Raw genomic sequence first — 27,118 nt, forward strand, 5'->3', positions numbered from 1 at the left:
CATTGCTTCCCAAGAGGCATCACAGATACAAGTCTTCAATCAATTTGATTCACTCCATGTGATATATAATTCAACTCAGTGTTAATGACGAATGCAATGGGCCTGACAATAATAATACTGAAGATTCATGCTTCTGAAACAGCCAAGCTGCTGGCCAGGTTGTACCAGTACAATTACAACACTGGCACCTACCTGGAAATATGGAAGATTATCCAGCAAAAGAAATACAATCTGGCCACTTATTGCCTCATCAATCTATTTTCAAGCTATGATCAACTCTGCTCTTAAGTTGCACGAATTCAGCAATAACCTCCTCCCTGATACTCTGTTTGGGTTCAGCAAGGCCATTCATCATTACAGCTTTGGTCCATACAAAGACAAAAGGGCTGAATTCCAGAGGTGAAGTGTAAGTCATTACCTTTGACATCAAGACAGCATTTGGTCCAAGTGTGACATAAAGGAGCCCGAACAAAAATGATGTCGATGGGAATCAAAGTGAAACCTCTCTACTGGTTGGAGTCATATCTAAAACAATGGAAGTTGGTTGTCAATGTTTGAGACCATAGGTTTTAAGTTGTGAGACATTGCAGGAGGAGTTCCTTGGGATAGTGCCCTAGATACAATCATCAATTAACTTCTCTCCAACATAAGATTAGATTCTGCGATGTGCACTGATGATCGCACCGTGTTCAGTACCATTTGCAATTTGTTGGATGTTGAAGCAGCCCATGTCTGAGATAATATTCAACTTAGGTTGATAAGTGGCAAGTACAAAAGGTACTGGTATTGGCCATCTCTAACAGCAGCGAATTTAATTATCTCCCATTGACATTGGATGACATGAACACCAGTGTACCATTACCATCAACCTCTTAGGGTTATAACTGAGCAGAAACTGAACAGGACCCGCCATATAAACAAAATGGCGACAGAAGCAGGTCAGAGGCTGGGAATTCTACTCCAGGTAATTTACCTCTTGATTCCCCAGAGTCTGCTGAACACCCACAAGGCAAAAATCTGGACTGTGGTGGAGTTCTCTCCATTTGGCTGGATGGATGCAAGTTCAACAACAGTGAAGAAGCCTAGCTCCATTTAAGGCAAAAGAACTCTTTTGATTGACACGCCATCCGCAACCTTAAATATTCACTTGTTCCACTGCAGTTGCACATTAGCAGCAGTGTTTATCGTATACAAGTAGCACCGTAGCAACTTGCCAAGTTTCCTTCAACAGCACCATCCAAACCTAGGGTCTCTGTCATCTGGAAGGAAAAGATGTAAGACACATGGAAGTACCATCACGTGCAAGTTCTCCTCCATGCTACACATCATCCTGAGTTGAAACAATATAATTTCTTCACAGTCACTGGATTAAAGTCTCTAAACTCTCTTCTGAACAGCAGTGTGGGTGCACCTACCTATATGGGATGCAAAATTGAATAAGATGGATCAGCACCTCTTTCTCGAGGGCAATGAGGATTGGTCAATAACTATTGCCCTTGACCTTGACAGTCATCTTCGAAGAAGAAATTGTATAAAACATGTGTGTGACTGGAGGTTGCCAACATCATTGGTTTGATTGCTGCATCTCTCACACGTCAACAGAGAATAAAAATTTCAGACAAGCAAGTCGAGCTAGACGAGATTTCAAAGTGAATTGATAGGAAAAATTACTTACTGTCTTACTCACGTATGAAGTGCTGATGTTAACACACTGTAGTCCCTCCCTATTGCAGCAGCCTCCACATCTGTGGATAGACACACAGGGAGGTTTGTAGAACTTGTTTGTGGCAGTCCCAAGCTCTTTCCCCACATCCAAGCACACTTCTCTAGGCTTACACTGAGTCTTTTCCCATTCAAGTTCAACATCTGTCAAATGATTTGGTTTAGTTATTAGTAGCTTATTATGAAACATGTATTTAAATAAACTACTTAGAACAGTTTGCAGGATTTTTCACAGGGAAAGGCAAAGGCTATGAGTCAGGCCTTTATGTCTCATCTCTAAAAGAAGTGATTTTAAAGTAATCCCTTCCTACTATTGCAAGTTATTTCAATTTATATGCAAATTCTGACACCAGATGCCATTTCCTTCGGAAAGGGTAGAGAGGTGATTTGGAAGTAGCTATTCTCATCATCATCTTTCCATTAGAAATGCTCTAGATAATTAGTGTGTCTCTGCTGATGGTTTCAGAGAAAGCAACTTGCATTTATACAGCTCCTGCCAGCATGACTTGCACATAAGCTGCTGTGTGAGGAACTGACAGCAGTGGGAAGGACATGAATCACACTATGTGAAGGTGAATATTGACACTGTGTACAAATAGGAGTTGGCCATTTCCCCCCACCTTAAGCTTGTTTCAGCATTCATTAAGATCATAACTGATTTGCAGACAGATTCCAAAACCTTTGCTACACGGATTGGGACACTTAAAGTCGGATGCCAGATGAGTAGGGGGCCACGTGTGTAGGATGACAAGCAGTAAGTGGGTAACTGTGCAGAGTGGTGAGGTGCCAGGATGTAAGATAAGCAGTGCATTGTTTAAGGCAAGTCAGGGAAGATGGCAAAAATTGGGTCCAGTGGCGTGGGGGTTAAATGCTGGGTGTTGGACCTGGAGAGTTTGGGTCCAGAGGTTGTCAGGTCAGGTCCAACGTTTGGGGAGATGAAAGGGCTGGGGTGGGAAAAAACGTTGAGTCATGGACCATGTGTTACATGTGGTTGGGTGGAGATGTAGCTGGAACTGGACTGTTAAACCAATGTTCTGGGAACTGTGTTTGAATCCTGCTACGGCAGATGGTGGAATTTGAATTCAATAAAAATCTGCAATTAAGAGTCGAGTTATGACGATGAATCCAATGTCGATTGTCAGAAAAGCTCAGCTGGCTCACTCAGGTCCTTTAGGGAAGGAAAATGCCATCATTATCTGGTCTGGCCTACATATGATTCCAGACCCACAACAATACAGAAGGCTCTTAACTGCCTTCTGGGAAATTAGGGATGGGCAATAAATGCTGGCCTTGCCAGTGACACCCTCATCCCATGAATGAATTTTAAAAATTCAGAGGTTAGACTCTATACTTAATAGTCTAATTTTTCCAAAGTAATTATTTTACTTAAGTTCATCAAAACTATCCAAAGTCTTCAATTTAAATGAGGCCTTTGGAAGATGCCAGGCACAGGGCAATGACCCAGAAGTCACAGCTTCTTTGGTAATGCCTTTGACTGTGCTACAATGGGGATTCCGCAGGGTCCCTGTTTGCAACTCCCATTTATCTTGAAATAGTGACCGCCTGGCCTTCGGAACATCTGGGCCCTTCTCTATATTTCAACAGTGTCGGTGCTGCAAAAGTATTTTAATGACTACTTCTGGGAGATCCTGAGTTTGATAAAGGCCATATAAAAGTGCAAAACATGCAACAAATTTGCTCAGGTTTTTTTTTTGTTCACCACCCAACAACAAATGAAGCATTAATGTGGCTCACTTTTTATGTCCTCATCTTGCCATGACAGTGTAAACGCTGCTGCCTCCTTCCATTCTTTTTCCTCAGCCTCTGACATTGCCCGCTGGACTACGTGAACTCTCCTTTGCAGACATTCATGAATCTTCCTGTATTCTGGATAGAAAATGTCCATCAGCTCCGTGACGCTTGAGGCAGACCTCAGTTGGTCCTCCAATTCGCTGCTAGCCTGGCCCTGGAATGAGAAGAATTCAATGAATCTACCACAGCGAACAGGAAGCACAGAGTCAGCAGCCTGCTCAGTTGGGAACCAACTGATCAACCTTGGGATAATACTGTCACTGTCAAGACAACCCTTCCTGCGCCACTGAAGCCTTTCAATCGCAAACAAGTTCACAAGAAGCATTTCACTTCCAACAAGAAAAACAAAAACACCATCAGCCCAGAAGATATTATTAGGGGACAGAGTTCAGGCAAAGTTGAAAAGGAAACATGTGAAATGAAACATTAGACGGTTAAGTGATGATTAAATGGTACTGGCATATTAGAATGAAAGAGTCAGGGTAAGATGAATATTTAAGTATTAGTCAAAAAGGGTGAATGAATAGCTATCAGGGCATCAAGGATCACAGGGAAAAGACAGGAGAATGGGGCTGAGAAACATATCGGCCATGATAAAATGGCAGACCAAAACAATGGGCCGAATAGCCTAATTCTGCTCCTACATCTTATGGTCTTACCTGTAATGAACAGGATATAGAATCATACACTGTGGAAACGGGCCATTTGGTCCAAACTTACCCTCCAAAAAGCATCCCACCCAGACCCAACCACCCTACCCTACACCTGTAACCCAGGGCAAATTCACCTAGCCTGCACACCCTTGGACACTCTGGGCAATTTACCTGCAAACCTTTGGACTGTGGGAGGAAACTGGAGCACCCAGAGGAAATCCATGCAGACACGGGGAGAATGTGCAAACTCCAGACAGACAAGTGGAATTAAACACAGATCCCTGGTGCTATGCAGTGACAACCACTGAGCCATTGTGCCACCCTAAGGTAGGGAGAATAACTAACACAGGGAACTTATCAAAAAAATAATGTTAACCTCACAGTGTTTTTGCACCTTTTATTCTGTCTCAAAGAGCTTTTCAATGATGTGGCAGATATAAGAGGAAGAACAGTGGATTGGGGCCAACTGGACAGGCCTTCTGAAGAGCTGGCACAGGCAGAATGGGCCAGATGGCCTCCTTCCATGCTGTAATACACTGTGATTTTTCGATGGCTGACCTGCAGAAATATTTTTAATGTTGATCAGGGAACAAAATTTCATTTGATGGTTTTCTAGTCTCTATGGAAGGACAGCCCTAATATACGGTTACCATGGTTATACAATTCTGTTAATTTGTGACTAATTGTGCACATAATTATGTGTCTCTAAGGCTGTGTGACTGACACCACAGTTGGGCATCTCTATTTGTGTATGAACAACTGCTATATGATGATGCATCTCTATTCATTTGATTGATTGTTCCTTGATTGTGCCCTGTGACTGTATAGTCAATTGTCCCATTTTGATGCACCCTCTAGTTTCTGTCTTAATCCTTTTACACTACTGCAGCCAATGTAGCTAATTGACAGATATGATGGTGCTATCCTTTAAGTTGTGGCTGACTAATAGTAGGATGGGTACTTATATCACTGAGTGACTGGCTAACATTGCAGTTCTACTCCTATTGGGCTAACTGATATGAGATTACAGCAGCACTGGGTTTTAGGGTCATATATCGGGTAAGTCACTTCCCTACGGTGGATGTTAACCAAAATGCAATTCTCATGAATGGGTATCATTGTCAGAATTGGATATTACGTAATGTGTGTGGGTGCTTAAATCAGAATCTCTCCCCCCATTTTAGAATCTCCTATGAAGAAGCAATTGAGTTGGTTTAAAAAGAAATGGAATTACAGTATTTGTTGCCCTCCACATTATTTGGATATTGGATAGAAGATGGTTTGGGAACCATTTGGCATCACCAATAAGAAATAGAGGGGACAGTGGTCATTCATGTTTGTAGCTGTGATGGAGCTCATGTTCAACAGCATAATCCCAGTGCCAAACGGATTCCCAGCCTGCACTCCCGATGCTCACTTTGATGATCTGATCGCAAGTGGGCCACTCTCTTTCCATTCCACCTTTCTTAAGGTGCCAACAAAATGTAAACTCCAATCTCTTGTTTCCAGCCCTATCACTGTTTGACTAACTGACACCATAACAGTTTGTTTTTTTGACCAGATGCTTTTGGAAATTGTAATTGATAGAAAAAAGTGGTACTGCTTTATTTAACCACATTTTGTAACTATTTATGAAATGATCCCACTATCATCAATCAGTTTGATTCAGTTATTTATCACCTCTGAAGAGAAAACGTAAGTGGCACAGGAGTGCTGTGTTATCTGACTTGCTGTCTCACGGATAAACCAACCTCAAGTGCCAAGTGCCAATTAATGATTACACACATTTATTCCATTGTTTTTAACTGCAGCTTGCTTATGTACAAATTGTTTGCTATGTACCCTGTATAGCAACAGTGAATGCACTTCTACTCACTAGAAGTATAGGGCAATAGGAGTATATGGAGCAGGGAAACCAGGAGGGCAAAAAGGGGACATGAGATAGCTTTGGCAATTAAGGCTAAGGAGAATACAAAGAGATTCTACAGATTCATTAAGGACAAAAGAGTAACCAGGGAGAAAACAGGGTCCCTTAAAGATCAACAAGGCCATCTATGGGTGAAAATACAGGTTTGGGTGAAATGCTAAATGGATGTTTCGTGTCAGTATTTACTGTGAAGAAGGGCATGGAAGCTAGAGAACCTGGGGAAATAAATAATGATGTTTTGAAAAGTGTCTATATTACAGTAAAGGTGGTGCTGGAGATCTGAAAATGCATAAAGGTAGATAAATCCCCACGTCCTGATGAAGTGTACCCCAGAACTTTGTGGGAAGCTAAGGAAGAGACTGCTGGGTCCCTTGCTGAGATTTTTTTTCATCATTGACAGCCACAGTGTCAGAAGGTGCCAGAAAGCTGGAAGGTGGCTAATGTGCTGCCCTTATTTAGGACAGGTGTTAAGGAGAAGCCAGGGAATTATAGACTGGTCAGTCTGATGTCAGTGGTGGATACGTTGTTGGGGATTCTGAGGGACAGGATTTAGATGCATTTGGAAAGGCAAGAACTGGTTATAAATAGTCCATATGGCTTTGCGTTTGGGGCATTGTGTCTCACAAACTTAACTAAGTTTTTTGAAGTGACAAAGAAAATTCATGAAGGCAGGGCAGTGGACGGAGTCTATCTCGACTTCAGCAAGGTGTTCAACAAGGTAGACTGGTTGCCAAGTTTAGATCAAATGGAATCCAGAGGGAGCTAGTGAAGCAAACACAAAATGGCTTGAAGGTAGGAGACTGAGGGTGGTGGTAGTGCGTTGTGTTTCAGACTGAAGGCTTGTGACCAGCAGTGTGCCACAAGGATTGGTGCTGGGTCACTTTTTAGTAATACAAATCATATGGATGCGAATATAAGAGGTATGGTTAGTAAGTTTACAGATGACACCAAAATTGATGTAGTGGACAATGAAGTAGGTTATCTCAGAGTACAATGGGACCTTGATCAGATGGGCCAATGGGCCAAGGAGTGGCAGATGGTTTAGATAAATGTGAAGTGCTGCATTTTGGTATAGCAAACCAGGGCAGGATTTATACACTTAATGGCAGGGCCCTGGGGAGTACTGCTGAACAAAGAGACCTAGGGGTGCAGGTACACTGTTCTTTTAAAGTACAGTTGCAGGCAGATAGGGTGGTGAAGAAGGAATTTGACAGGCTTGCCTTCATTGATCAGTGCATTGAATATAGGAGGTAGTAAGTCATGTTGTGGCTGTACATGACATTGGTGGTCACTTTTAGAATACACTGTTTAATTATGGTTTCACTGCTATAGGAAGATTGTTGTTAAACTTGAAAGGGTTCATAAAAGATTTACAAGGATGATGCCAAGGTTGCTATCAGGAAAGGTTGAATAAGCTGGGGTTATTTTCTCTGTGGCTTTGGTGGCTGAGGGGTGACCTTATAGAGGTTTATAGAATCGTGAGGGGTATGGATAACGTGAATAGTCAAGGTCTTTTTCCCCCAGCATTGTGAATTCCAAAACTAGAGGGCATAGATTAAAGGTGAGAGGGCAAAGAGTTAAAAAGGGACCTGAAGGGTTAGGAAGAGGGTGGTGAGTGAATGGAATGAACTGCCAGAGCAAGTGGAGGAGGCTGGTACAATATCAACATTTAAAAGGTATCTGGATGGGTTTATGAATAGGAATGGGTTAAATGCATATTAGCCAAGTGCTGGCAAAGGGGATTAGATCAGTTTTGGATATCTGGTTGGCATGGACAAGTCAGACAAAAAGATCTGTTTCTGTCCTGTATAACTGAATAATTTTATAAATGTACTTCACTGGAATGTAAAGCATTTTGAGACATACTGAGAAAAGCATAAGACCAATGTAAGATTATTCTTTCTTTATCAAGCTCAAATCTTTTGGTTAAGTCAATAATAACTTGTCAAGGTATGAAAAGTGCAGTCAAGGCAATTTTAGCTTCAACTAAAAAGTTTAGTTGGGTGGAGATGAAATGCCGAAATAGTCCTGTCAACATAATCATTAAACCTAATTTCTTGATTACTGGGCCTCTTGCTGAGATACTTGCATCATTGATAGTCACAGGTGAGGTACCGGAAGACTGGAGGTTGGCTAATGTGGTGCCACTGTTTAAGAAAGGTGGTAAGGAGAAGCCAGGGAACTATAGACCAATCAGGCTCACATCGATGCTGGGCAAGTTATTGGAGGGAATCCTGAGGGACAGAATATACATGTATTTGGAAAGGCAAGGACTGATTAGGGATAGTCAACATGACTTTGTGCGTGGGAAATCATGTCTCACAAACTTGAGTGAGTGTTTTGAAGAAGTAACAAAGAGGATTGATGAGTGAAGAGCCATGGTCGTGATCCAAATGGACTTCAGTAAGGTGTTTGACAAAGTTTCCATTGGGAAATTGGTTAGCAACGTTAGATCTAATGGAATACAGGGAGAACATTTGGATACAGAACTGGCTCAAAGATAGAAGACAAGAGGGTGGTGGTGGAGGGATGTTTTTTAGATTGGAGGCCTATGACCAGTGGAGTGCTACAAGGATCAGTGCTGGGTCCACTACTTTTCATCATTTATATAAATGATTTGGATGTGAGCATAAAAGGTATAATTAGTAAGTTTGCAGATGACACCAAAATTAGTGGACAGTGAAGAATGTTAACTCAGATTACAATGGGATCTTGATCAGATGGGCCAATGGACTGAGGAGTGGCAGATGGAGTTCAATTCAGATAAATGTGAAGTGCTGCATTTTGGGAAAACAATTCTTAGCAGGACTTATACAATTAATGGTAAGGTCCTAAGGAGTGTTGCTGAGCAAAGAGACCTTGGAGTGCAGGTTCATAGCTCCTTGAAATTGGAGTCGTAGATAGATAGGATAGTGAAGAGGGCATTTGGTATGCTGTCCCTTATTGGTCAGAGTACTAAGTACAGGAGTTGGGTAGTCATGTTGCGGCTGTATAGGACATTAGTTAGGCCACTTTTGGAATATTGCATGCAATTCTGGTCGCCTTCCTATCCGAAGGACGGTGTGAAACTTGAAAGGGTTGAGAAAATATTTACAAGGATATTGCCAGAGTTGGAGGATTTGAGCTATATGGAGAGGTTGAATAGGCTGGGGCTGTTTTCCCTGCAGTGTCAGAGGCTGAGGGGTGACGTTGTAGAGGTTTACAAAATCATGAAGGGCATGGATAGGATAAATAGACAAAGTCTTTTCCCTGGGGTGGGGGAATCCAGAATAAAAAGGCATAGGTTTAGGGTGAGAAGGGAAAGGTATAAAAGAGACTTTATGGGCAAAGTTTCCATGCAGAGGGTGCTGTGTGTATGGAATGGGCTGCCAGAGGAAGTGGTGGAGGCTCGTACAATTGTAACATTTAAAAGGCATGTGGATGGCTATATGAATAGGAAGGGTTTGGAGGGAATATGGGCCGGGTGCTGGCAGGTGGGACTAGATTGGGGTGGGGTCGGCATGGATGAGTTGGACCAAAGGGTCTGTTTCTGTGCCATACATCTGTACGACTCTATGACTTTAAAGTGTTATTTTGTGTGCATGGTGGTGATGTGACATCTCTCCTTTTTAATAGGCTAAACATAAACAGAGAGACCTATTCTGTCAGGCAGCAGATACAGAAATTTGAACACATGCACCAACAGGCTGAAGAACAGCTTTCTCCCTGCCGTTATTTGACTGATGAATGCACTCTCTAAATTCAAATAATGTTGATTTTGCCTTGTGCACCTCCTGTGCAGGGTAACCTGTATGCCTCACTCTAAGCACCCTATGATCTGTGTGTCCTTGTTGCTATGATCTGCTGTGCTGCTCACAAAACAAAGCTTTTCACTATACTTAGGTACATATGACTACAATAAATCAAACTAAATCAAATAAGGTGACCAAGAACATGAACAGCAAAGGCAGCAGCGAGGTATCAGTGTCGAAAAGTGTGGCATTGGAAAAGCACAACAGGTCAGACAGCATCCAAGGAGCAGGCAAGACAGTGTCGCGGGTGTACACCCTTCAGCTTATGCCCAAAACACTGTCTCTCCTGTTCCTCAGATGCTGCCTGACTTGCTGTGCTTTCAACTCTTGATCTCCAACATCTGCAGTTCTCACTTTCTCCCAGCAGCGAGGCATCAAACAGTTTGCCTTGAAACACAGAAAAAGATATTCAGTACTGAAGTAGAAGTGAAATGAACACCAAAAGCTCTCTACTGACTCATGTAATCCCAATGCTGCAGCAGTGCATTTGATTAAATTGCACAATATCTGTCTGAAAGCGGAAAGCAGGACATGAAAATTTATAGTGTATTTCACAACCTCAGACTATCCAAAAACATCTTCCAACTAATGAAATACTTTTGAATGTAGGTTTAATACAAGAAACACAACTAGCAAACGTCTCTGATCGTCATTTCCGGGTCCTTAAGGGGGAGGAGGAGCAGCCCAAAGTCGTAGTCCACATTGGCACCAACGACATAGGTAGGAAGAGGGCTGAGGATGTTAGGCAGGCTTTCAGGGAGCTAGGTTGGAAGCTCAGAGTTAGAACAAACAGAGTTGTTGTCTCTGGTTTGTTACCCGTGCCACGTGATAGAGAGTCGAGGAATAGGGAGAGAGAACAGTTAAATGCGTGGCTACAGGGATGGTGCAGGAGGGAGGGATTCCAGTATCTGGATAACTGGGGTTCTTTCTGGGGAAAGTGGGACCTCTATAAACAGGATGGTCTACACCTGAACCTGAGGGGCACCAGTATCCTTGGGGGGAGGTTTCCTAGTGCTCTTTGGGGGGGGTTAAACTAACTCTGCAGGGGCATGGGAACCTAGACTGTAGCTCTAGGGTGCAGGACCTGGAGTGTAGGGAGGTTAGGAACATGGCATCAATCTCAAAGGAGGGTGCCTGTAAACAGGAAAGTGGCTTGAAGTGTGTATACTTCAATGCAAGAAGTATACGAAATAAGGTAGGTGAACTTGCAGCGTGGGTTGGTACCTGGGATTTCGATGTTGTGGCTATTACGGAGACATGGGTAGAACAGGGACAGGATTGGCTGTTGCAGGTTCCAGGGTTTAAATGTTTTAGTAGGGTCAGAGGTGGGGGTAAAAGAGGGGGAGGTGTGGCATTGCTTGTCAAAGATAGTATTACAGCGGTGGAAAGGACGATGGATGAAGACTCGCTTTCTGAGGTAGTTTGGGCTGAGGTTAGAAATAGGAAAGGTGAGGTCACCCTGTTAGGAGTTTTCTACAGGCCTCCTAATAGTCCTAGAGATGTAGAAGAAAGGATTTAGAGGTTGATTCAGGAGAAGAGTGAAAGTAATAGGGTGGTTGTTATGGGGGCTTTAACTTTCCAGATATTGACTGGGAAAGCTATAGCTCGAGTGCGTATGGGTTGGTGTTTGTCCAATGTGTGCAGGAGGGTTTCCTGACACAATATGTAGACAGGCCAACAAGAGGTGAGGCCATACTGGATTTGGTTCTAGGTAACGAACCAGGCCAGGTGTTAGAATTGGAGGTAGGTGAGCACTTTGGGGACAGTGACCACAATTCGATGACTTTTACTCTAGTGATGGAGAGGGATAAGTGTGCACTGCAGGGCAAGAGTTATAGCTGGGGTCAGGGAAATTATGATGCGGTGAGGCATGACTTAAGATGCGTGGCTATGAAAAGTAGGCTTCAAGGGAATGGCGCAATCGATATGTGGAGCTTGTTCAAGGAGCAACTATTGAGTGTCCTTGATAAGAATGTACCTGTCAGGCAGGGAGGAAAGGGTCGTGTGAGGGAGCCGTGGTTTAATAAGGAATTGGAATCCCTTGTTAAAGGGAAGATGGCGGCCTATGTAAAGATGAGGTGTGAAGTTTCAATTGGGGTGATTGAGAGTTATAAGGTAGCCAGGAAGGATCTGAAGAGAGAACTAAGAGCAGCAAGGAGGGGACATGAAAAGTCCTTAGTTGGTAGGACTAGGGAAAACCCAAAGGCTTTCTATCGGTATGTCAGGAATAAAAGAATGACTAGGGTAGGAATAGGTCCAGTCAAGGATAATAGTGGGAAGTTGCGTGTGGAGGCTGAAAAGATTGGGGAGACACTGAATGAATACTTTTCTTCAGTATTCACTCAGGAACAGGACATTGTTGCCGATGTGAACATCGAGTCACAATTAATTAGAATGGATGGGCTTTGAGGTATGTAGGGAAGAGGTGTTGGAAATTCTGGAAAGGATGAAAATAGATAAGTCCCCTGGGCCTGATGGCATTTATCCTAGGATTCTCTGGGAAGCAAGGGAGGAGATTGCAGAGCCATTGGCCTTGATTTTTATGTCCTCGTTGTCTACAGAAATAGTGCTAGAAGACTGGAGGATAGCAAATGCGGTTCCCTTGTTCAAGAAGGGGAGTAGGGATAACCCTAGTAACTATAGGCCGGTGAGTCTCACTTCTGTTGTGGGCAAAGTCTTAGAGAGAATTGTAAGGGATAGGATTTATCAACATCTGCATAGGAATAATGTGATCAAGGATAGTCAGCATGTTTTGGGAAGGGCAGGTCATGCCTCACAAACCTTATTGAATTCTTTGAGAAGGTGACTAAGGAGGTGGACGAGGGTAAAGTGGTAGATGTGGTGTATATGGATTTTAGTAAGGCGTTTGATAAGGTTCCCCATGGTAGGCTACTGCAAAAAATACGGAGGTATGGCATTGAGGGTGCATTAGAGATTTGGATTAGGAATTGGCTGGCTGGAAGAAGACAGAGGGTAGTAGTTGATGGTAAAGGTTCATCTTGGAGTGCAGTTACTAGCGGTGTTCCGCAAGGATCTGTTTTGGGACCATTGCTGTTTGTCATTTTTATAAATGACCTGGAGGAGGGGCTAGAAGTTGGGTCAGCAAGTTTGCGGATGATATGAAAATCGGTGGAGTTGTTGACAGTGAGGAAAGATGTGTCAGGTTACAGCGGGATATAGATAAGCTGCAGAGCTGGGCAGAAAGGTGGCAAATGGAGTTCAATGTAGCTAAGTGTGAAGTGATTCACTTTGGTAAGAGTAACAAGAAGATGGGGTGCTGGGCTAATGGTCGGATACTTGGTAGTGTGGATGAGCAGAGGGATCTTGGTGTCCATGTACATAGATCTCTGAAAGTTGCCACCCAGGTAAATAGTGCGGTGAAGAAGGCATATGGCGTACTGGCTTTTATTGGTAGAGGAATTGAGTTCCGGAGTCCTGAGGTCATGTTGCAGTTGTATATGACTCTGTTGTGGCCGTATCTGGAGTATTGTGTGCAGTTTTGGTCGCCATACTATAGGAGGGATGTGGAGGCACTGGAACGGGTGCAGAGGAGGTTTACCAGGATGTTGCCTGGTATGGTAGGAAGATCGTATGAGGAAAGGCTGAGGCACTTGGGGCTGTTTTCATTGGAGAAAAGAAGGTTTAGGGGTGACTTGATAGAGGTGTACAAGATGATTACAGGTTTTGATAGGGTTGCCCATGAGAACCTTTTTCCACGTACGGAGTCAGCTATTACGAGGGGTCACAAATTAAGGGGTGGTAGGTATAGGACAGATGTTAGGGGTAGATTTTTTACTCAGCGGGTTGTGAGTTCATGGAATGCCCTGCCAGTAGCAATGGTGGACTCTCCCTCTTTATGGGCATTTAAATGGGCATTGGATAGGCATATGGAGAATAGTGGGCTAGTGTAGGTTAGGTGGGCTTGGATCGGCGCAACATCGAGAGCCAAAGGGCCTGTACTGTGCTGTATTTTTCTACGTTCTATGACAACCCTGGTAATTATAGACCAGTGAGCCTTACTCCAGTTGTTGATAAAGTGTGGAAAAGGTTAGAAGAGATAAGATTTATAATCATCTAGAAAATAATAATTTGATTAGGGATAGTCAGCACAGTTTTGTGAAGGGTAGGTCGTGCCTCACAAACCTTATTGAGTTCTTTCAGAAGGTGACCAAACAGGTGGATGAGAGTAAACTGTTTGATGTGGTGTATATGGATTTCAGCACGGCATTTGATAATGTTCCCCACAGTAGGCTATTGTACAAAATACGGAGGAATGTGATTGTGAGAGATTTAGCAGTTTGGATCAGTAATTGGCTTGCTGAGAGAAGACAGAGGGTGGTGGTTGATGGGAAATGTTCATCCTGGAGTCCAGTTACCAGTGGTGTACCGCAAGGGTCGGTGTTGGGTCCACTGCTGTTCATCATTTTTATAAACGACCTGGATTAGGGCGTAGAAGGGTGGGTTAGTAAATTTGCAGACGACACTAAGGTCGGTGGATTTGTGGATAGTGATGAATGATGTTGTAGGTTACAGAGGGACTTAGATAAGCTGCAGCGCTGGGCTGAGAGGTGGCGAATGGAATTTAATGCAGACTAGTGTGAGGCGATTCACTTTGGTCAGAGTAACCGGAATGCAAAGTACTGGGCTAATGGTAAGTTTCTTGGTCGTGTAGATGAGCAGAGAGATCTCGGTGTCCAGGTGCACAAATCCTTGAAAGTTGTCACCCAGGTTGACAGGTGTGTTAAGAAGGCTTACAGTTTTCTAGCTTTTTTTAAAGAGAGGGATCAAGTTCCGGAACCATGAGGTTATGCTACAGCTGTACAAAACTCTGGTGCGACCGCACTTGGAGTATTGTGTACAGTTCTGGTCACCGCATTATAAGAAGGATGTGGAAGCTTTGGAAAGGAAATTTACTAGGATGTTGTCTGGTATGGAAGGAAGCTCTTACGAGGAAAGGCTGGTGGACTTGAGGCTGTTTTCGTTAGGGAGAAGAAGGTTGAGAGGTGACTTAATTGAGACATATAAGATAATCAGAGGATTAGATAGGGGGGACAGGGAGAGCATTTTTCCAAGTATGGTGACAGCAAGCACGAGGGGGCATAGCTTTAAATTGAGGGGTGATAGATACAGGAAAGATGTCTGAGGTAGTTTCTTTACTCAGAGAGTAGTAAGGGTATGGAATGCTTTGCCTGCAAGATAGCAGATTTGCCAACTTTAAGTACATTTAAGTCGTCATTGGACTAGCATATGGACGTACATGAAATAGTGTAGGTTAGATGGGCTTCAGATTAGTATGACAGGTTGGTGCAACATTGAGGGCCGAAGGACCTGTACTGCACTGTAATGTTCTATGTTCTACACTTAATTTAGCAACTGCCATGAAATTCTAATTTTTTTATTCACTTGTGGAATGAGAGCATCGCTGGCTGGCCAGCATTTATTGTCACACGCTAGTTGTCCATGAGAAGATGGTGGTGAGCTGCCTTCTTGAATTGTCTACATTCTGTAGGTTGACCCACTAAAAAAGGTCCTTAGGGAGGTAATTCCAGGTTTTTGAGCCAGCAACAGTGAAAGAACAGCGCTATATTTCCAAGTCAGGATGGTGAATGGTTCAGAGGGGAACTGGTAGATAGTGTTTCCACCCTTGATGCTGCCCTTGTTCTTCTAGATAGAAATGTTGTGGGTTTGGAAGGTGTTATCTGAGGATCTTCAGTGAATTTCTCCAATGCATCTTGTAGATAGAACACACTACTATCACTGAGTGTTAGTGATGCAGGGAGTGAATCTTGTGAATGTGGTGTCAATCAAGCGAGCTGCTTTGTATTGGATGGTGTCAAGCTTCTTGAGTATGTTGGAGGTGCACCCATCTAGGCAAGTGGGGAATATATCATCACACTCCTGACTTGTGCCTTGTACATGATAGACAGGCTTTAGTGAATCAGGAGGTAAGTTACTTGTCGCTATATTCCTAGCCACTGACTTGTCCTTGTAGCCACAGTGTTTGTGTGGCAAGTCTTGTTGATATTCTGGTCAATGGTAACCCCCAGAATGTTTATAGTGGGGAATTCAGTGATGGTAACACCATTGAATGTCAATTGGCGATGGTTAGTTTGGCTCTTATTGGGATGGTCATTGCCTGGCATTTGCGTTGCAAGTATGTTACTTGCCACTTGTCAGCCTAAGCCTGGATACTGTCCAGATCTTGTTGCATTTGGCCATGGACTGCTTCAGTATCTGAGGAGTTCTGAATTGTGCTGAGCATTATGCAATCATTGGCGAACATCCCCAATTTGGATCTCATGATGGAGAGAAGGTTACTGGTAAAGAAACTGTAGATGGTTAAGCCTCAGACACTACTGAAGGGATATCCTGGAGCTGAAATGACTGACCTCCAACAATCACAACCATCTTCCTATGTATCAGGTGTGACCAGCAGAGAGTTTGCCCCCCATGCCCATTGATTCCATATTTGCTAGGGCTCCTTGATGACACACTCAGTTGAATGTGGCCTTGATGTCACTCCCACCTCACCTCTGAATTTCAGCTCATTTGTCCATGTATGAATTAAGGCTGGAATGAGGTCAGGAACTGAGTGGTCCTGGTGGTACCCAAACTGGGCGTCACTGAGCAGGTAAGTGCTGAGCAGGGGCTGCTGGGTAGCATTATTAATTATATCTTCCATCACTTTACCGATGATCCAGAGAAACGGTGGGCCGGTAACTGGTTTTGTCCTGCTTTTTGTCTACAGGACAGATGTGGGCAATTTTCCACATTGTTACAAAGATGCCAGTGTTGTAAGTTTACTGGAGGAGCTTGGCTAAGGGAGGAGCAAGTTCTAGAGCACAATTCTTCTGTACTAATGTTGGAATATTGTCAAGGCGAAGAGCCTTTGCAGTATCCAGTGCCTCCAACCGTTCTTGATATCACACAGAGTGAATTGAATTGACTGAAGACATTATTACACATCTCTGGAGCAGGTGGAACTTGAACCCCAGCTTCCTGGCTCAGGAGGTAGGGATGTTACCATTACATTACAACAGCTCTCTGGTATCGATCTTGATGTATTCAATGGCACAGTGCAAATGACTGGGGCTGGTTGTTGAATCTCCAATCATTCCAAGAAGCCACAGCCATAAACGAATAGTTAATAATCATGAACATTCCCTACCACAATTTATTACAGAGATTTTGAATGGATTTCAGTGGCTAATAAGAGTAGATTATATTTCACTGAAAATTATTTTTGGTAACATATCGTAGTGACCAACATCTGGTCTCGCTTTATCACAGGAGTCTTCGAAAGAATGTGAGTAACTCAGCACGTGTGACTTTAGCCCTCAGATTTAATTTAAAGCATGAGGCCTGTTTGTGTCATTAATAGAACAAATCATCGCTGAACAGACCCACTTGCAACTCTAACTGCCAACAGATCCAGTAACATTAACTAAATGCAGACTTTTGGTTCATCATACAGCTCCTTTGGAACAAAACTCTTGCACACAGGATAACAAATGCAGGCAACAGAAATATCAAAAAAGCAACAGAGGTTGGAGGTTGCTCTTCTAATGCAGTTTTGATCAGACCAGAGGGACATTTAATTTATGGAGTATCTGATCTGAGAGTGTCTTAAGGACAAAAGAGCAGCTAGGGAGAGAATAGGGCCCCTTAAAGATCAATATGACAGTCTATGTATGGAACCACAGGAGATGGGTATTTTGCATCACTATTTACTATGGAGAAAGACATGGAAGCTAGGGAGCTTGGGGAAATAAATAGTGATATCTTGAAAAGAGTTCATATTAAAGAAGAGATAGTACTGGACATCTTAAAACGCACAAAGATAGATAAATCTCCAGGAGCTGATCATGTAATTCCCAGACATTTGTGAGAAGCTAGGGCTCCTTGCTGAGATATTTGTGTCATCAACAGCTACAGGTGAAGTGCTGAAAGACTGGCTAATATGGTAGATCATGTGACAAGGGCTGCAAGGAAAAGCAAGTGAACTATAGACCGGTGAGCCTGATGTCAGTGGTGGATAGGCTGTTGGAGGGATTTCTGAGGGACTGGATTTAGACACACTTGGAGAGGTAAGGACTGATTAAGGATAGTCAATATGGTTTTGCGCATGGCAAATCGTATCTCATTAACTTGAGATTTTTTGAAGAGGTAACAAAGGATATACATGAAAGCAGAGTGGTAGGTGTTGTCTGTATGGACTTCAGCAAAGCAATAGACAAGGTTGTGTAGTGTAGACTGGTTAGTAAGGTTAGATCACATGGGATCCAGGGGGATCAAGCCAATTAGATACAAAATTGACTTGAAAGTAGGAGACAGTGTGGTGGTAGAGGGTTGGTTTTTGGACTGGAGGCCTGTGACCAGTGGTGTACCATAAGGATCAGTACAGGGTTCATTGCTTTTGACAATTATACCAATGATTTGGATGGGAATATAGGAGGCATGGTGAGTAAGTTTGCAGATAACACCAAAATAGTTGGTGGAGTGGACAGTGAAGAAGGTTATCTCAGAGTACAACAGGACCTTGATCAATAAGCCAATGGGCCCAGGGGTGGCAGATCAAATTTAGATAAATGTGAGGTGTTACATTTTGGTACAAGACAGGGCAGAACTTACACACTTAAGGTAGGCTCCTGGGGACTGGTGCTGAACAAGAGACCTTGGGATGCAGGTGCACAGTTCCTTGAAAATGGAGTCACAGGTGGACAAAGATAGTGAAGAAAGCATTGGGTATGCTTGCCTTTATTGTTCAGTGCATTGAGTATAGCAGTGTACATGTTGTGGCTGTACAGGACACTGGTGAGGCCACTTTTCAGAATACTGTGTGCAATCTGGTCACCATTCTATCAGAAAGTTGTTGCTAAACTTGAGAGGGTTCTGAAAAACATTGAAAGGATGTTGCCAGGATTGGAGGGTTTGAGTTATAAGGAGAGGTTGAATAGGCTGAGGCTATTTTCCCTACAGTATTGGAAGCTGGGGGGAGAGGTGGTGACCATTATAGAATTTTATAAAATATGAGGGGCATGCATGGGGTAAATAGACAAAGTCTTTTTCCTAGGGTGGGGAGTCCAAAGCTAGAGGGCATAGGTTTAAGATGAGAGGGAAAGGATTTAAAAAGGACATGAGGGGTAACTTTCATGCAGAGGGTGTTGTGTGCATGGAACGAGCTGCCAAAGAAAGTAATGGCAGTGGGTAGTTACAAAATGGCAGTTACAAAATTTACATGGGTAATGGCAGTTACAAAATTTACATGGCTGGGAGAGTCGGCATGGACATGTTGGACCGAAGGTTCTGCTTCCATGATGTAATGACTTGATGATTTTTAACTTTTCATCAACATTACTTGTTTGGCATTGAAAAGACAGAAAATGCAAAGGAAGGAATTGGCGATATCACTAAGTCTCGCAATAACTGCAAAGTTACCAGTCGCCCCCTTGACTGTTCAGCACAACTGTAATGACAAAGCTATAACAGTTATTGAGGGTCCGAACTCCAGCATTATCAATTGTCTTATAACAACTTTCGAGAGCTGTGGGTCAACCCAGAGTAACCCCAAATGGTTGCAAGTTCTTTCAAGCCTTTTACTGCCTTTGATCTAACTCCAATTGACCCTAATGCTCAGAACTGTATTACATTCAAACCCATGTGTACGTTCTAGATGACTCTGTGTATTTTAGGCAACATGACAGACACCACGAACAGCCATTCTGGGAAATCAAAACGGACTTATAATGCAGGAAACACTCCAAGCCTAAACAAACAGTTGTATTGAGATTTGGGATTTAAATGAGATATAAAATCTCTGTTAATTGATTATGTGACTACTTTGTAAAGCATAAAATAGACAATCTAAGCAGCATAATACCAATAATACATATAAAAAACATTGCGTATTACAGAGAAAACTGAAGAAGGGAAGCACTGAATCATCCCTTAGACCAGATTGTTTTGCAGTAGATGTGTCAGCCACACCAGATGGCTGAAGGACAATCATTGTAAATTCTACATCAAGCTTGTTAAAGAATACCGAGCCTGGAGCCAATGTACCCTGCTTACAAATTTGACTGAGATTCATGGTGTGTATTGCTATCCATCCTATTGAATCAGGGGCTATCCACGCATGTCAGTCAGACCATACAGTGTGATCCAATTTCTCAGCCAAATTATACCTCTCCAACCAGTTCGCAACTGGATCCAAAAGAAAACCCAGACTCTCTGAGAAAGAATGTCTAGTTAGCCCTCAGGATGATGTAGCATTGCAAAGATCGCCTCCAGTATGAACATAAAGGTCAACACGCTGGATAGTTTTTGAAAATTAATCAGAACTTTACATGGGTGTTATTCCTGACTATGGGCCTTCTTGAGATTGAGAAAGAGTGAGTGATGTGTTTTCTATTTGAACAGCGAAAGTGAATGAGAAAAAATTGATCTGTTAGATGCATTGATCAGCACTCTGTTTAGATCCATACACATTTGATCTTTTCAATGAAAAATAATCTCTCCTTGCTCCTGATATTGACCTCTGTTAGCTACCTGGAATGAACTACTAATTAGCACATTTTAGTTTGTACACTTTTTTATAGTGCATTAACCATTTGGGGCTGCACAGTGGCTCAGTGGTTAGCACTGCTGCCTTACAGTGCTAGTGACCTGGGTTCAATTCCAGCCTTGGGCGACTGTCTTTTTGGAGTTTGTACGTTCTCTCTATGTCTGCGTGGGTTTTCTCCCACAATGCAAAGATGTGCAGTTTAGGTAAATCGGTCATTCTAAATTACCCATAGTGTTCAGGGATTTGTATTAATCAGAGGAAATATCAGTAAGAGGTCTGGGTGGGATGGTCTTTGGAGGGTCAGTGTGAACTTGTGGCCTGTTTCCATACTGTAGGGATTCTACAACAATGGAGATAATAAAGCCTTATAAATATTTTGCATTAACTTGCACCATCATAACATCCATACAATGCAGTAAGAGGCCATTTGGCCCATCAAGTCTGCACTGACCTTCTGAGGAACATTCCATCCAGATCCACTCCCCTGACCCATAAGCCCACATTTCCCGTGGTTAATCCACCTAGCCTGCACATCTCTGAATATTACAGGCAGTTTAGTGTGGTCACTCCATTTCACCTGCTCATCTTTGGACTGGGGGGAGGAAACTACAGCATCTGGCAGACACCCATGCGCAAGCTCCATACAGGCAGTCACCCAAGACTGAAATCAAGCCTGCATCCTTGGTACAGTAAGGCAGCAGTGCTAAGCACTGAGCCACAGTTCAGACTTCCTACTTTTTTAGTCAGAAGAACATGCAAGTTACTTGGTGTCTGGCCCTAGCTGTGTTGACAGACTCTTGTAAAAACTGACAAAACTGCAGATGCTGTAAATCAGAAATGAAAACAGAAATTGCAGGAAAAGCTCAGCAGGTCTGGCAGCATCTGTGGAGAGAAATCAGAGTTAACGTTTCAAGTCGAATGAGGAAGGGTCACTCAATCTGAAATGTTAACTCTGATTTCTCTCATCAGGTGGTGCCAGACCTGCTGAGCTTTTGCAGTAACTCTTGTATCACTTTTCAAAGAGATTAACTTCCATTTCCTTTGTATCCCCCACCATTTGGGGAGTGGTTAGGTAATGTCTGCCTGACATCTAGTCTCCCCAAAAACATGACCAAAACTCAAAATTCCCAGTGAAGGGAATTACTCATTTCTGTAGAGTGAGCAGTATTTTAGTACAAAGATGTCGCTGCCCAGTAATTTTGTAGAACAATTGTTTTAAGTATGTCTTTGTGTTTGACACATTGAATTAATTCTCAGGGCTTGAATTCAATTTTTGAAGTAAAATCCTTTATATAACTGGCAAAGCACGTAGAGCAAAAAGTTTTTTTTAACTATTGAATTATGATGATCGATGTAGTGTCTGAAAAGGTGATAGAGCAAGAATTGAACAGTAATTGGCAATAGATATAATCTTGAAAGAGACACATTTAAAGGGATTTGGTATTAGAATGGATGAGTGAGATAAATTGCATAGCTCTTTCAAAAGAGCCAGTACAGAAACGATAGATTTAAATACTGAGGACTTCTGAGTTCTGAGGAAGGGGCACTTGACCCAAAATGTTTACTCCGACTTCTCTCCACAGATGCTGCCAGACCTGCTGAACTGTTCCAGCAATTTTTGTTTTTGTTTCTGATTTACAGCATCCTCGGTTCTTTTGGTTTTTAGACTTAATACTTCCTCAATGTTGAATTGAGCAAGGTGCTCCAACTCTGCAGTTGCCTTGAATAAATAATTTACTCAAAAACAGAATATAGGGAGCGAGGTTGGAAGCAAGAAGGCAGGATGATCAGAGTAGTAATCTGAGGATTACTACAGGTACCACAGGCCAATGAGGCGAGGAACAGAGAGGGATTGCAGATAAAAATGTGGCTGCAGGGCTGGCATAGGATGGAGTGTTTCAGATATGTGGTTCATTGGGATACCTTCTGGGAAGGTGGGACCTGTACAAGGAGGACGGGTTGCACCTGAACTGGAGGGGCACCAATATCCTGGACGGGAGGTTTGCTGGAGCACTTTGGGAGGGTTTAAACCAGATTGACAGGGGATGGAGTAGGTAATGTACAGCCAGATACAGTGTCCAGAGAGTCTATGAGAAGGGATAGGCACTTGATAGGGCAAAGGTACAGTCAGTGTGATGGGTTGAAGTGTCTCTATTTTAATGCAACAAATATCAGGAAAAAGGTTGACGAACTCAGAGCATGAATCAATACTTGGAACTATGTGCTGTGGCCATTATGGATACATGGATATCACAGGGACAGGAATGGTTGTTGGATATTCCGAAGGTTTAAGATGTTTCAAAAGAAATTGTGGGGGAGAGGGGAGTAAAGGAAGTGGAGGAGTGGCATTGTTAATCAGGGATAGTATCACTGCTGCAGAAAGGGAGGTCATCAAGATCGGTCTGTCTAAAGAGTCAGTACGGGTGGAAGTCAGAAACAGGAAAAGAGCAGGTCACATTATTGGAAGGTTTCTACAGATCCCCCAATAGTAATGGAGACCCAGAGGAACAGATTAGGAAGCAGTTTTTGGAAAGGTGAAGAAGTAACAGGGTTGTTGTCATAGATGACTTCTACTTCCCTAATATTGATTGGAACCGCCTTGGTTCAAGTAGTTTGGATGGAGCAGTTTTTGTCAGGTGAGTCTAGGAAGGCTTCTTGACTCAATATGTTGATAGACCAACTAAGACAGAGGGCATATTGGATTTGGTGCTTGGCAACGAACCATGTCAGGTGTCAGATCTCTCAGTGGGAGAGCAATTCGGTGAGCAATCACAATTCCCTGATCTTTACTATAGTCATGGAGAGGGGTAGTATTTAATGGGGGGGCGGGGGGGGGGGGGGAGGGGAAATTATAATGCTATGAGACAGGAACTGGGGCGCTTAAATTGGGAACAGATGTTCTCAAGAAAACACGGACAGAAATGTGGAGATTGTTTAGGAAGCACATCCTGATAGTGCTGGACAGATCTGTCCCACTGAGGCAAGGAAAGGATGGTAGATTGAAAGAATCATGGGGGATAAGACATGTGGAACATCTAGTCATGAGGAAGAGGAAGCTTACTTAAGGTTGAGGAGGCAAGGATCAGACAGGGCTTTAGACGGTTACAAGGTAGCCAGGAAGGAACTGAAGAATTGGCTTAGGAGAGCTAGAAGGGGGCACGAAAAAGCTTTAGTGGGTAGGATTAAGGAAAACCTTAAGGCATTCTACACTTATGTCAGGAAGAAGAGGATGGCCAGACTGAGGATAGGGCTGATCAGGGTTAGTGGAGGCAACTTGTACCTGGAGTCAAAGCAGGTAGGGGAGGTCCTTAATGAATATTTTGCTTCAGTATTTACTACTAAGAGGGACCTTGACATTTCTGAGGATGGCATGCAACTGACTGATATGCTCAAACAGGTTAATGTTAAGAAGGAGGATGTGCTGCAAATTTTGAAAAACATAAGGATGAATAAATCCCTGGGCTATATATACGGGATATATCCAAGGTTACTACAGGAAGCAAGGGCAGAGATTGCTGTGCCTTTGGTGATGATTTTTGCATCCTCACTGTCCACTGGAGTAATGCCAGATGATTGGAGGGTGGCAAACATTATTTCCTTGTTCAAGAAAGGAAGTAGGGAAAATCCTGGGAACTACAGACCAGTCAGTCTTACGTCTGTGGTGGGAAAAGTATTGGAGAGGATTCTGTGAGACAGGATTTATGTTTACTAGGAAAACTATGGTTTGATTAGAGATAGTTAGCATGGCTTTGTGAAGCTTAGTTATGCCTCACAATCCTTATTGAATTCTTTGAGGATGTGACAAAACACATTGATGAAGGTAGAGCAGCGGACGTGGCATACATGGATTGTAGCAAGGCATTTGATAAGGTTGCCTGTGGTAGGCTAATTAAGAACGTAAGAAGGCATGGGATACAGGGAAATTCGGCTGTCTGGATGCAGAATTAGCTGGCCCATAGAAGACAGAGAGTGGTGGTAGATGGAAAATATTCAGCTGAGAGCTTGGTGACCAGTGGTGTTCTGAAGGGATCCGTTCTGGGACCTCTGCTCTTTGTGAGTTTTATAAACGACTTGGATGAGGAAGTGGAGGAGTGGGTTAATAAGTTTGCTGATGACATAAAGGTTGGTAGAGTTGTGAACAGTGTGGAGGACTGCTGTAGGTTGTAATGGGACATTGACAGGATGCAGAACTGGGCTGATAAGTGTCAGATGGAGTTCAACCTGGAAAAGTGCAAAGTGATTCACTTAGAAGGTCAAATTTGAATGAAGAAACGAGGGCTAAAGACAGGATTCTTGGCAGTGTGGAGGAACAGAGGGATCTTTGGGTCCATGTCCATAGATCCCTCAAAGTTATCATCCAGGTTGATGAAGTTGTTAAGAAGGCATATGGTGTGTTGGCTTTTATTAATAGGATTGAGTTTAAGAGCTACGAAGTTATGCTGCAGCTCGATAGATCCTTGGTTAGACCACACTTTGAATATTGTGTTCAGTTCTGGTTGCCTCATTATAAGAAAGATGTGGAAGCTTTAGAGAGGTTGCAGACGAGATTTACCCGGATGCTGCCTGGACTGGAGGACATGTGTTATGAAGGAATTTTGAGGGAGCTAGGGCTTTTCTCATTGGAGTGAAGAAGGACGAGAAGTGACTTGATAAAGGTGTACAAGATAGAAATACACATAGAGTGGGTAGCCAGAGAATTTTCCCATGGTGGAAATGTCTATCACAAGGGGGCATAATTTTGTGGCGATTGGAGGAAGGTTTAGGGTAGATGTCAGAGATAGGTTCTTTACTCGGAGAGTAGTGGGTGCATGAAATGCACTGCCAGCAGTGGCCGTAGAATCAGATACATTAGGGACATTTAATTGACTCTTGGACAGGCACATGGAAGATAGTACAATGAAGGGTATTTAGGTTAGTTTGATCTTAGAGTAGGATAAAAGGCTGGCACAACATTGAGGGCCGAAGGGCCTGTACTGTGCTGTACTTTCTATGTTCTAAATTATAATACTGTATACTCTTTAAAACAGACATGAATTTATGATTTGCACAGATTTTAAAAGGTATTCATGCATATGTGTAACATATCCACAGCTAATGAACATTACATATTTCATCTCTGTTTCTTGTGCTCTATGTTGTATTATTTTAATGATTTATTCATACATGTATTCTCATCACCACGAAAGAAACACTCCCACTGACACAGGACCTCACTCCATGCAATCATCCTAAATCCCATGGTGTCTACTGGCATGGGTTTCACAGCCTGCAATACCTCTCTAATGTCCTTTGCACAATGCTTTAGGATCTTTCCATCCACCAGAGACAGAACTGGGGCTGCAGTTTAACTTCTCACGTAACAGGGCAACAATTCCCTTGGTTCCACACTGAAACCTTCTTCAGGAAGAACGTAAAGAGACAACTTGTGACTGGGGGTTGAGGATCAGTTTTAGTTTTAGTGAAGCACCCAATTGTGGAATCAACTGTAATAATCAGGGAACTATTATGGTGCAGCAAGAGGCCATTCAGCCCATCATGCCCAAACCAGCATCATGACCTAATGCCATTCTCCTGACATTTCCCCATACATTTGTGTATTGTTTCTAGTCAAATAATCATCCAATGCTCTCTTGAATTCAATCTACCTCCATTATATTTCCAGGCAGTGCATTCAAAGACTCATGTCATCTCACTGTGTGAAGAAGTTCTTTTGTCTCACATCCGCTTCCTCTCTTTTTCAAATCAGTTTAAATCTGTCTAAGTGGGAATATTGTCTTCCCACCCACTCAAACTAAACCCCTCTGATTTTGAAAACCTCTATTAAAATCTACTTTCAGTGTGTTCCTCTCCAAGAAGAACAGTCCCATCTTCTCCAATCTATACTCGTGAAACAATCGTCATAAGTTTCTCATTCTGAAATCATCCTTATAAATTGCTTCTACACACTCCCTAATCCAGTCACATCCTTCCTACAAAAGATGGCGCCCAGAACTGTACACAGCATTCCAGCAGACCTCGAACAAGTGTCTTATATAATTTCAGCATCACCTCTTTGTTCTTGTACACTATGCCCCTAATAATAAAGCTTGTCCACCCACTCTATCAATGTCTTTTTGAAATGGTACACTGTTCTCTTCACAGTTTCCAGTGCTTCCAAGACTCATGTTATCTGCAAGCTTTGAAACTATCCCCTGCACACCAAGATCTAGATCATTTATAGCAGGAAACTCAAAGGGTCACAATGCTCAGGAACTCCAAACCAAATCATCCTCGAACCCAAAAAATATCCGTGGACCATAAAACAGGAAACGCTGGAGAAACTCAGCAGCTTATAGCAGGCTCGAAACATTAACTCTGTTTCTCTCTTCACAGATGCAACCAGACCTGCTGTGTTTCTACAACTGTTTGCTTCAGATTTCCAATATCCACAGTAGTTTGCCTTTATCCATGAAACATTACTCTGTTTCCTATCACTCAAGTCAATTTTCTATCCATGTTGCTACAAAGGCTCTTATTCCATGTGCTATAACTTTCCTCACAAATCTGTTGTGTGGCACTGTATTGAACACCTTTAGAAAGTCCTTGTAAATCTCACCAACAAATCTTTGTAAACCCCTCATCAAAACCAATTTCCAAAAATCTCCAGCAA

General features: G+C 42.8%; 1 protein-coding gene across 5 annotated transcripts in view; it reads right to left on the minus strand.

Moving 5' to 3' along the window:
* Window positions 1-27,118, minus strand: part of LOC140491966 (vascular endothelial growth factor C-like) — a 79,929-nt gene that overhangs the window by 16,631 nt on the left and 36,180 nt on the right. For 4 of the 5 annotated variants that reach the window (XM_072590494.1, XM_072590493.1, XM_072590492.1 and 1 more), the window contains exons 2-3: window positions 3,478-3,688; window positions 1,676-1,866 (exon numbers count right to left, since the gene is read on the minus strand). In XM_072590494.1, the coding sequence (XP_072446595.1) occupies window positions 1,676-1,866; window positions 3,478-3,688 (402 nt within the window). The remainder of the gene's footprint in view (window positions 1-1,675; window positions 1,867-3,477; window positions 3,689-27,118) is intronic. The other variant, XM_072590495.1, reaches the window with a different exon arrangement.

Source organism: Chiloscyllium punctatum, chromosome 20 (assembly GCF_047496795.1).
Source record: "Chiloscyllium punctatum isolate Juve2018m chromosome 20, sChiPun1.3, whole genome shotgun sequence".
Taxonomy (NCBI): domain Eukaryota; kingdom Metazoa; phylum Chordata; class Chondrichthyes; order Orectolobiformes; family Hemiscylliidae; genus Chiloscyllium; species Chiloscyllium punctatum.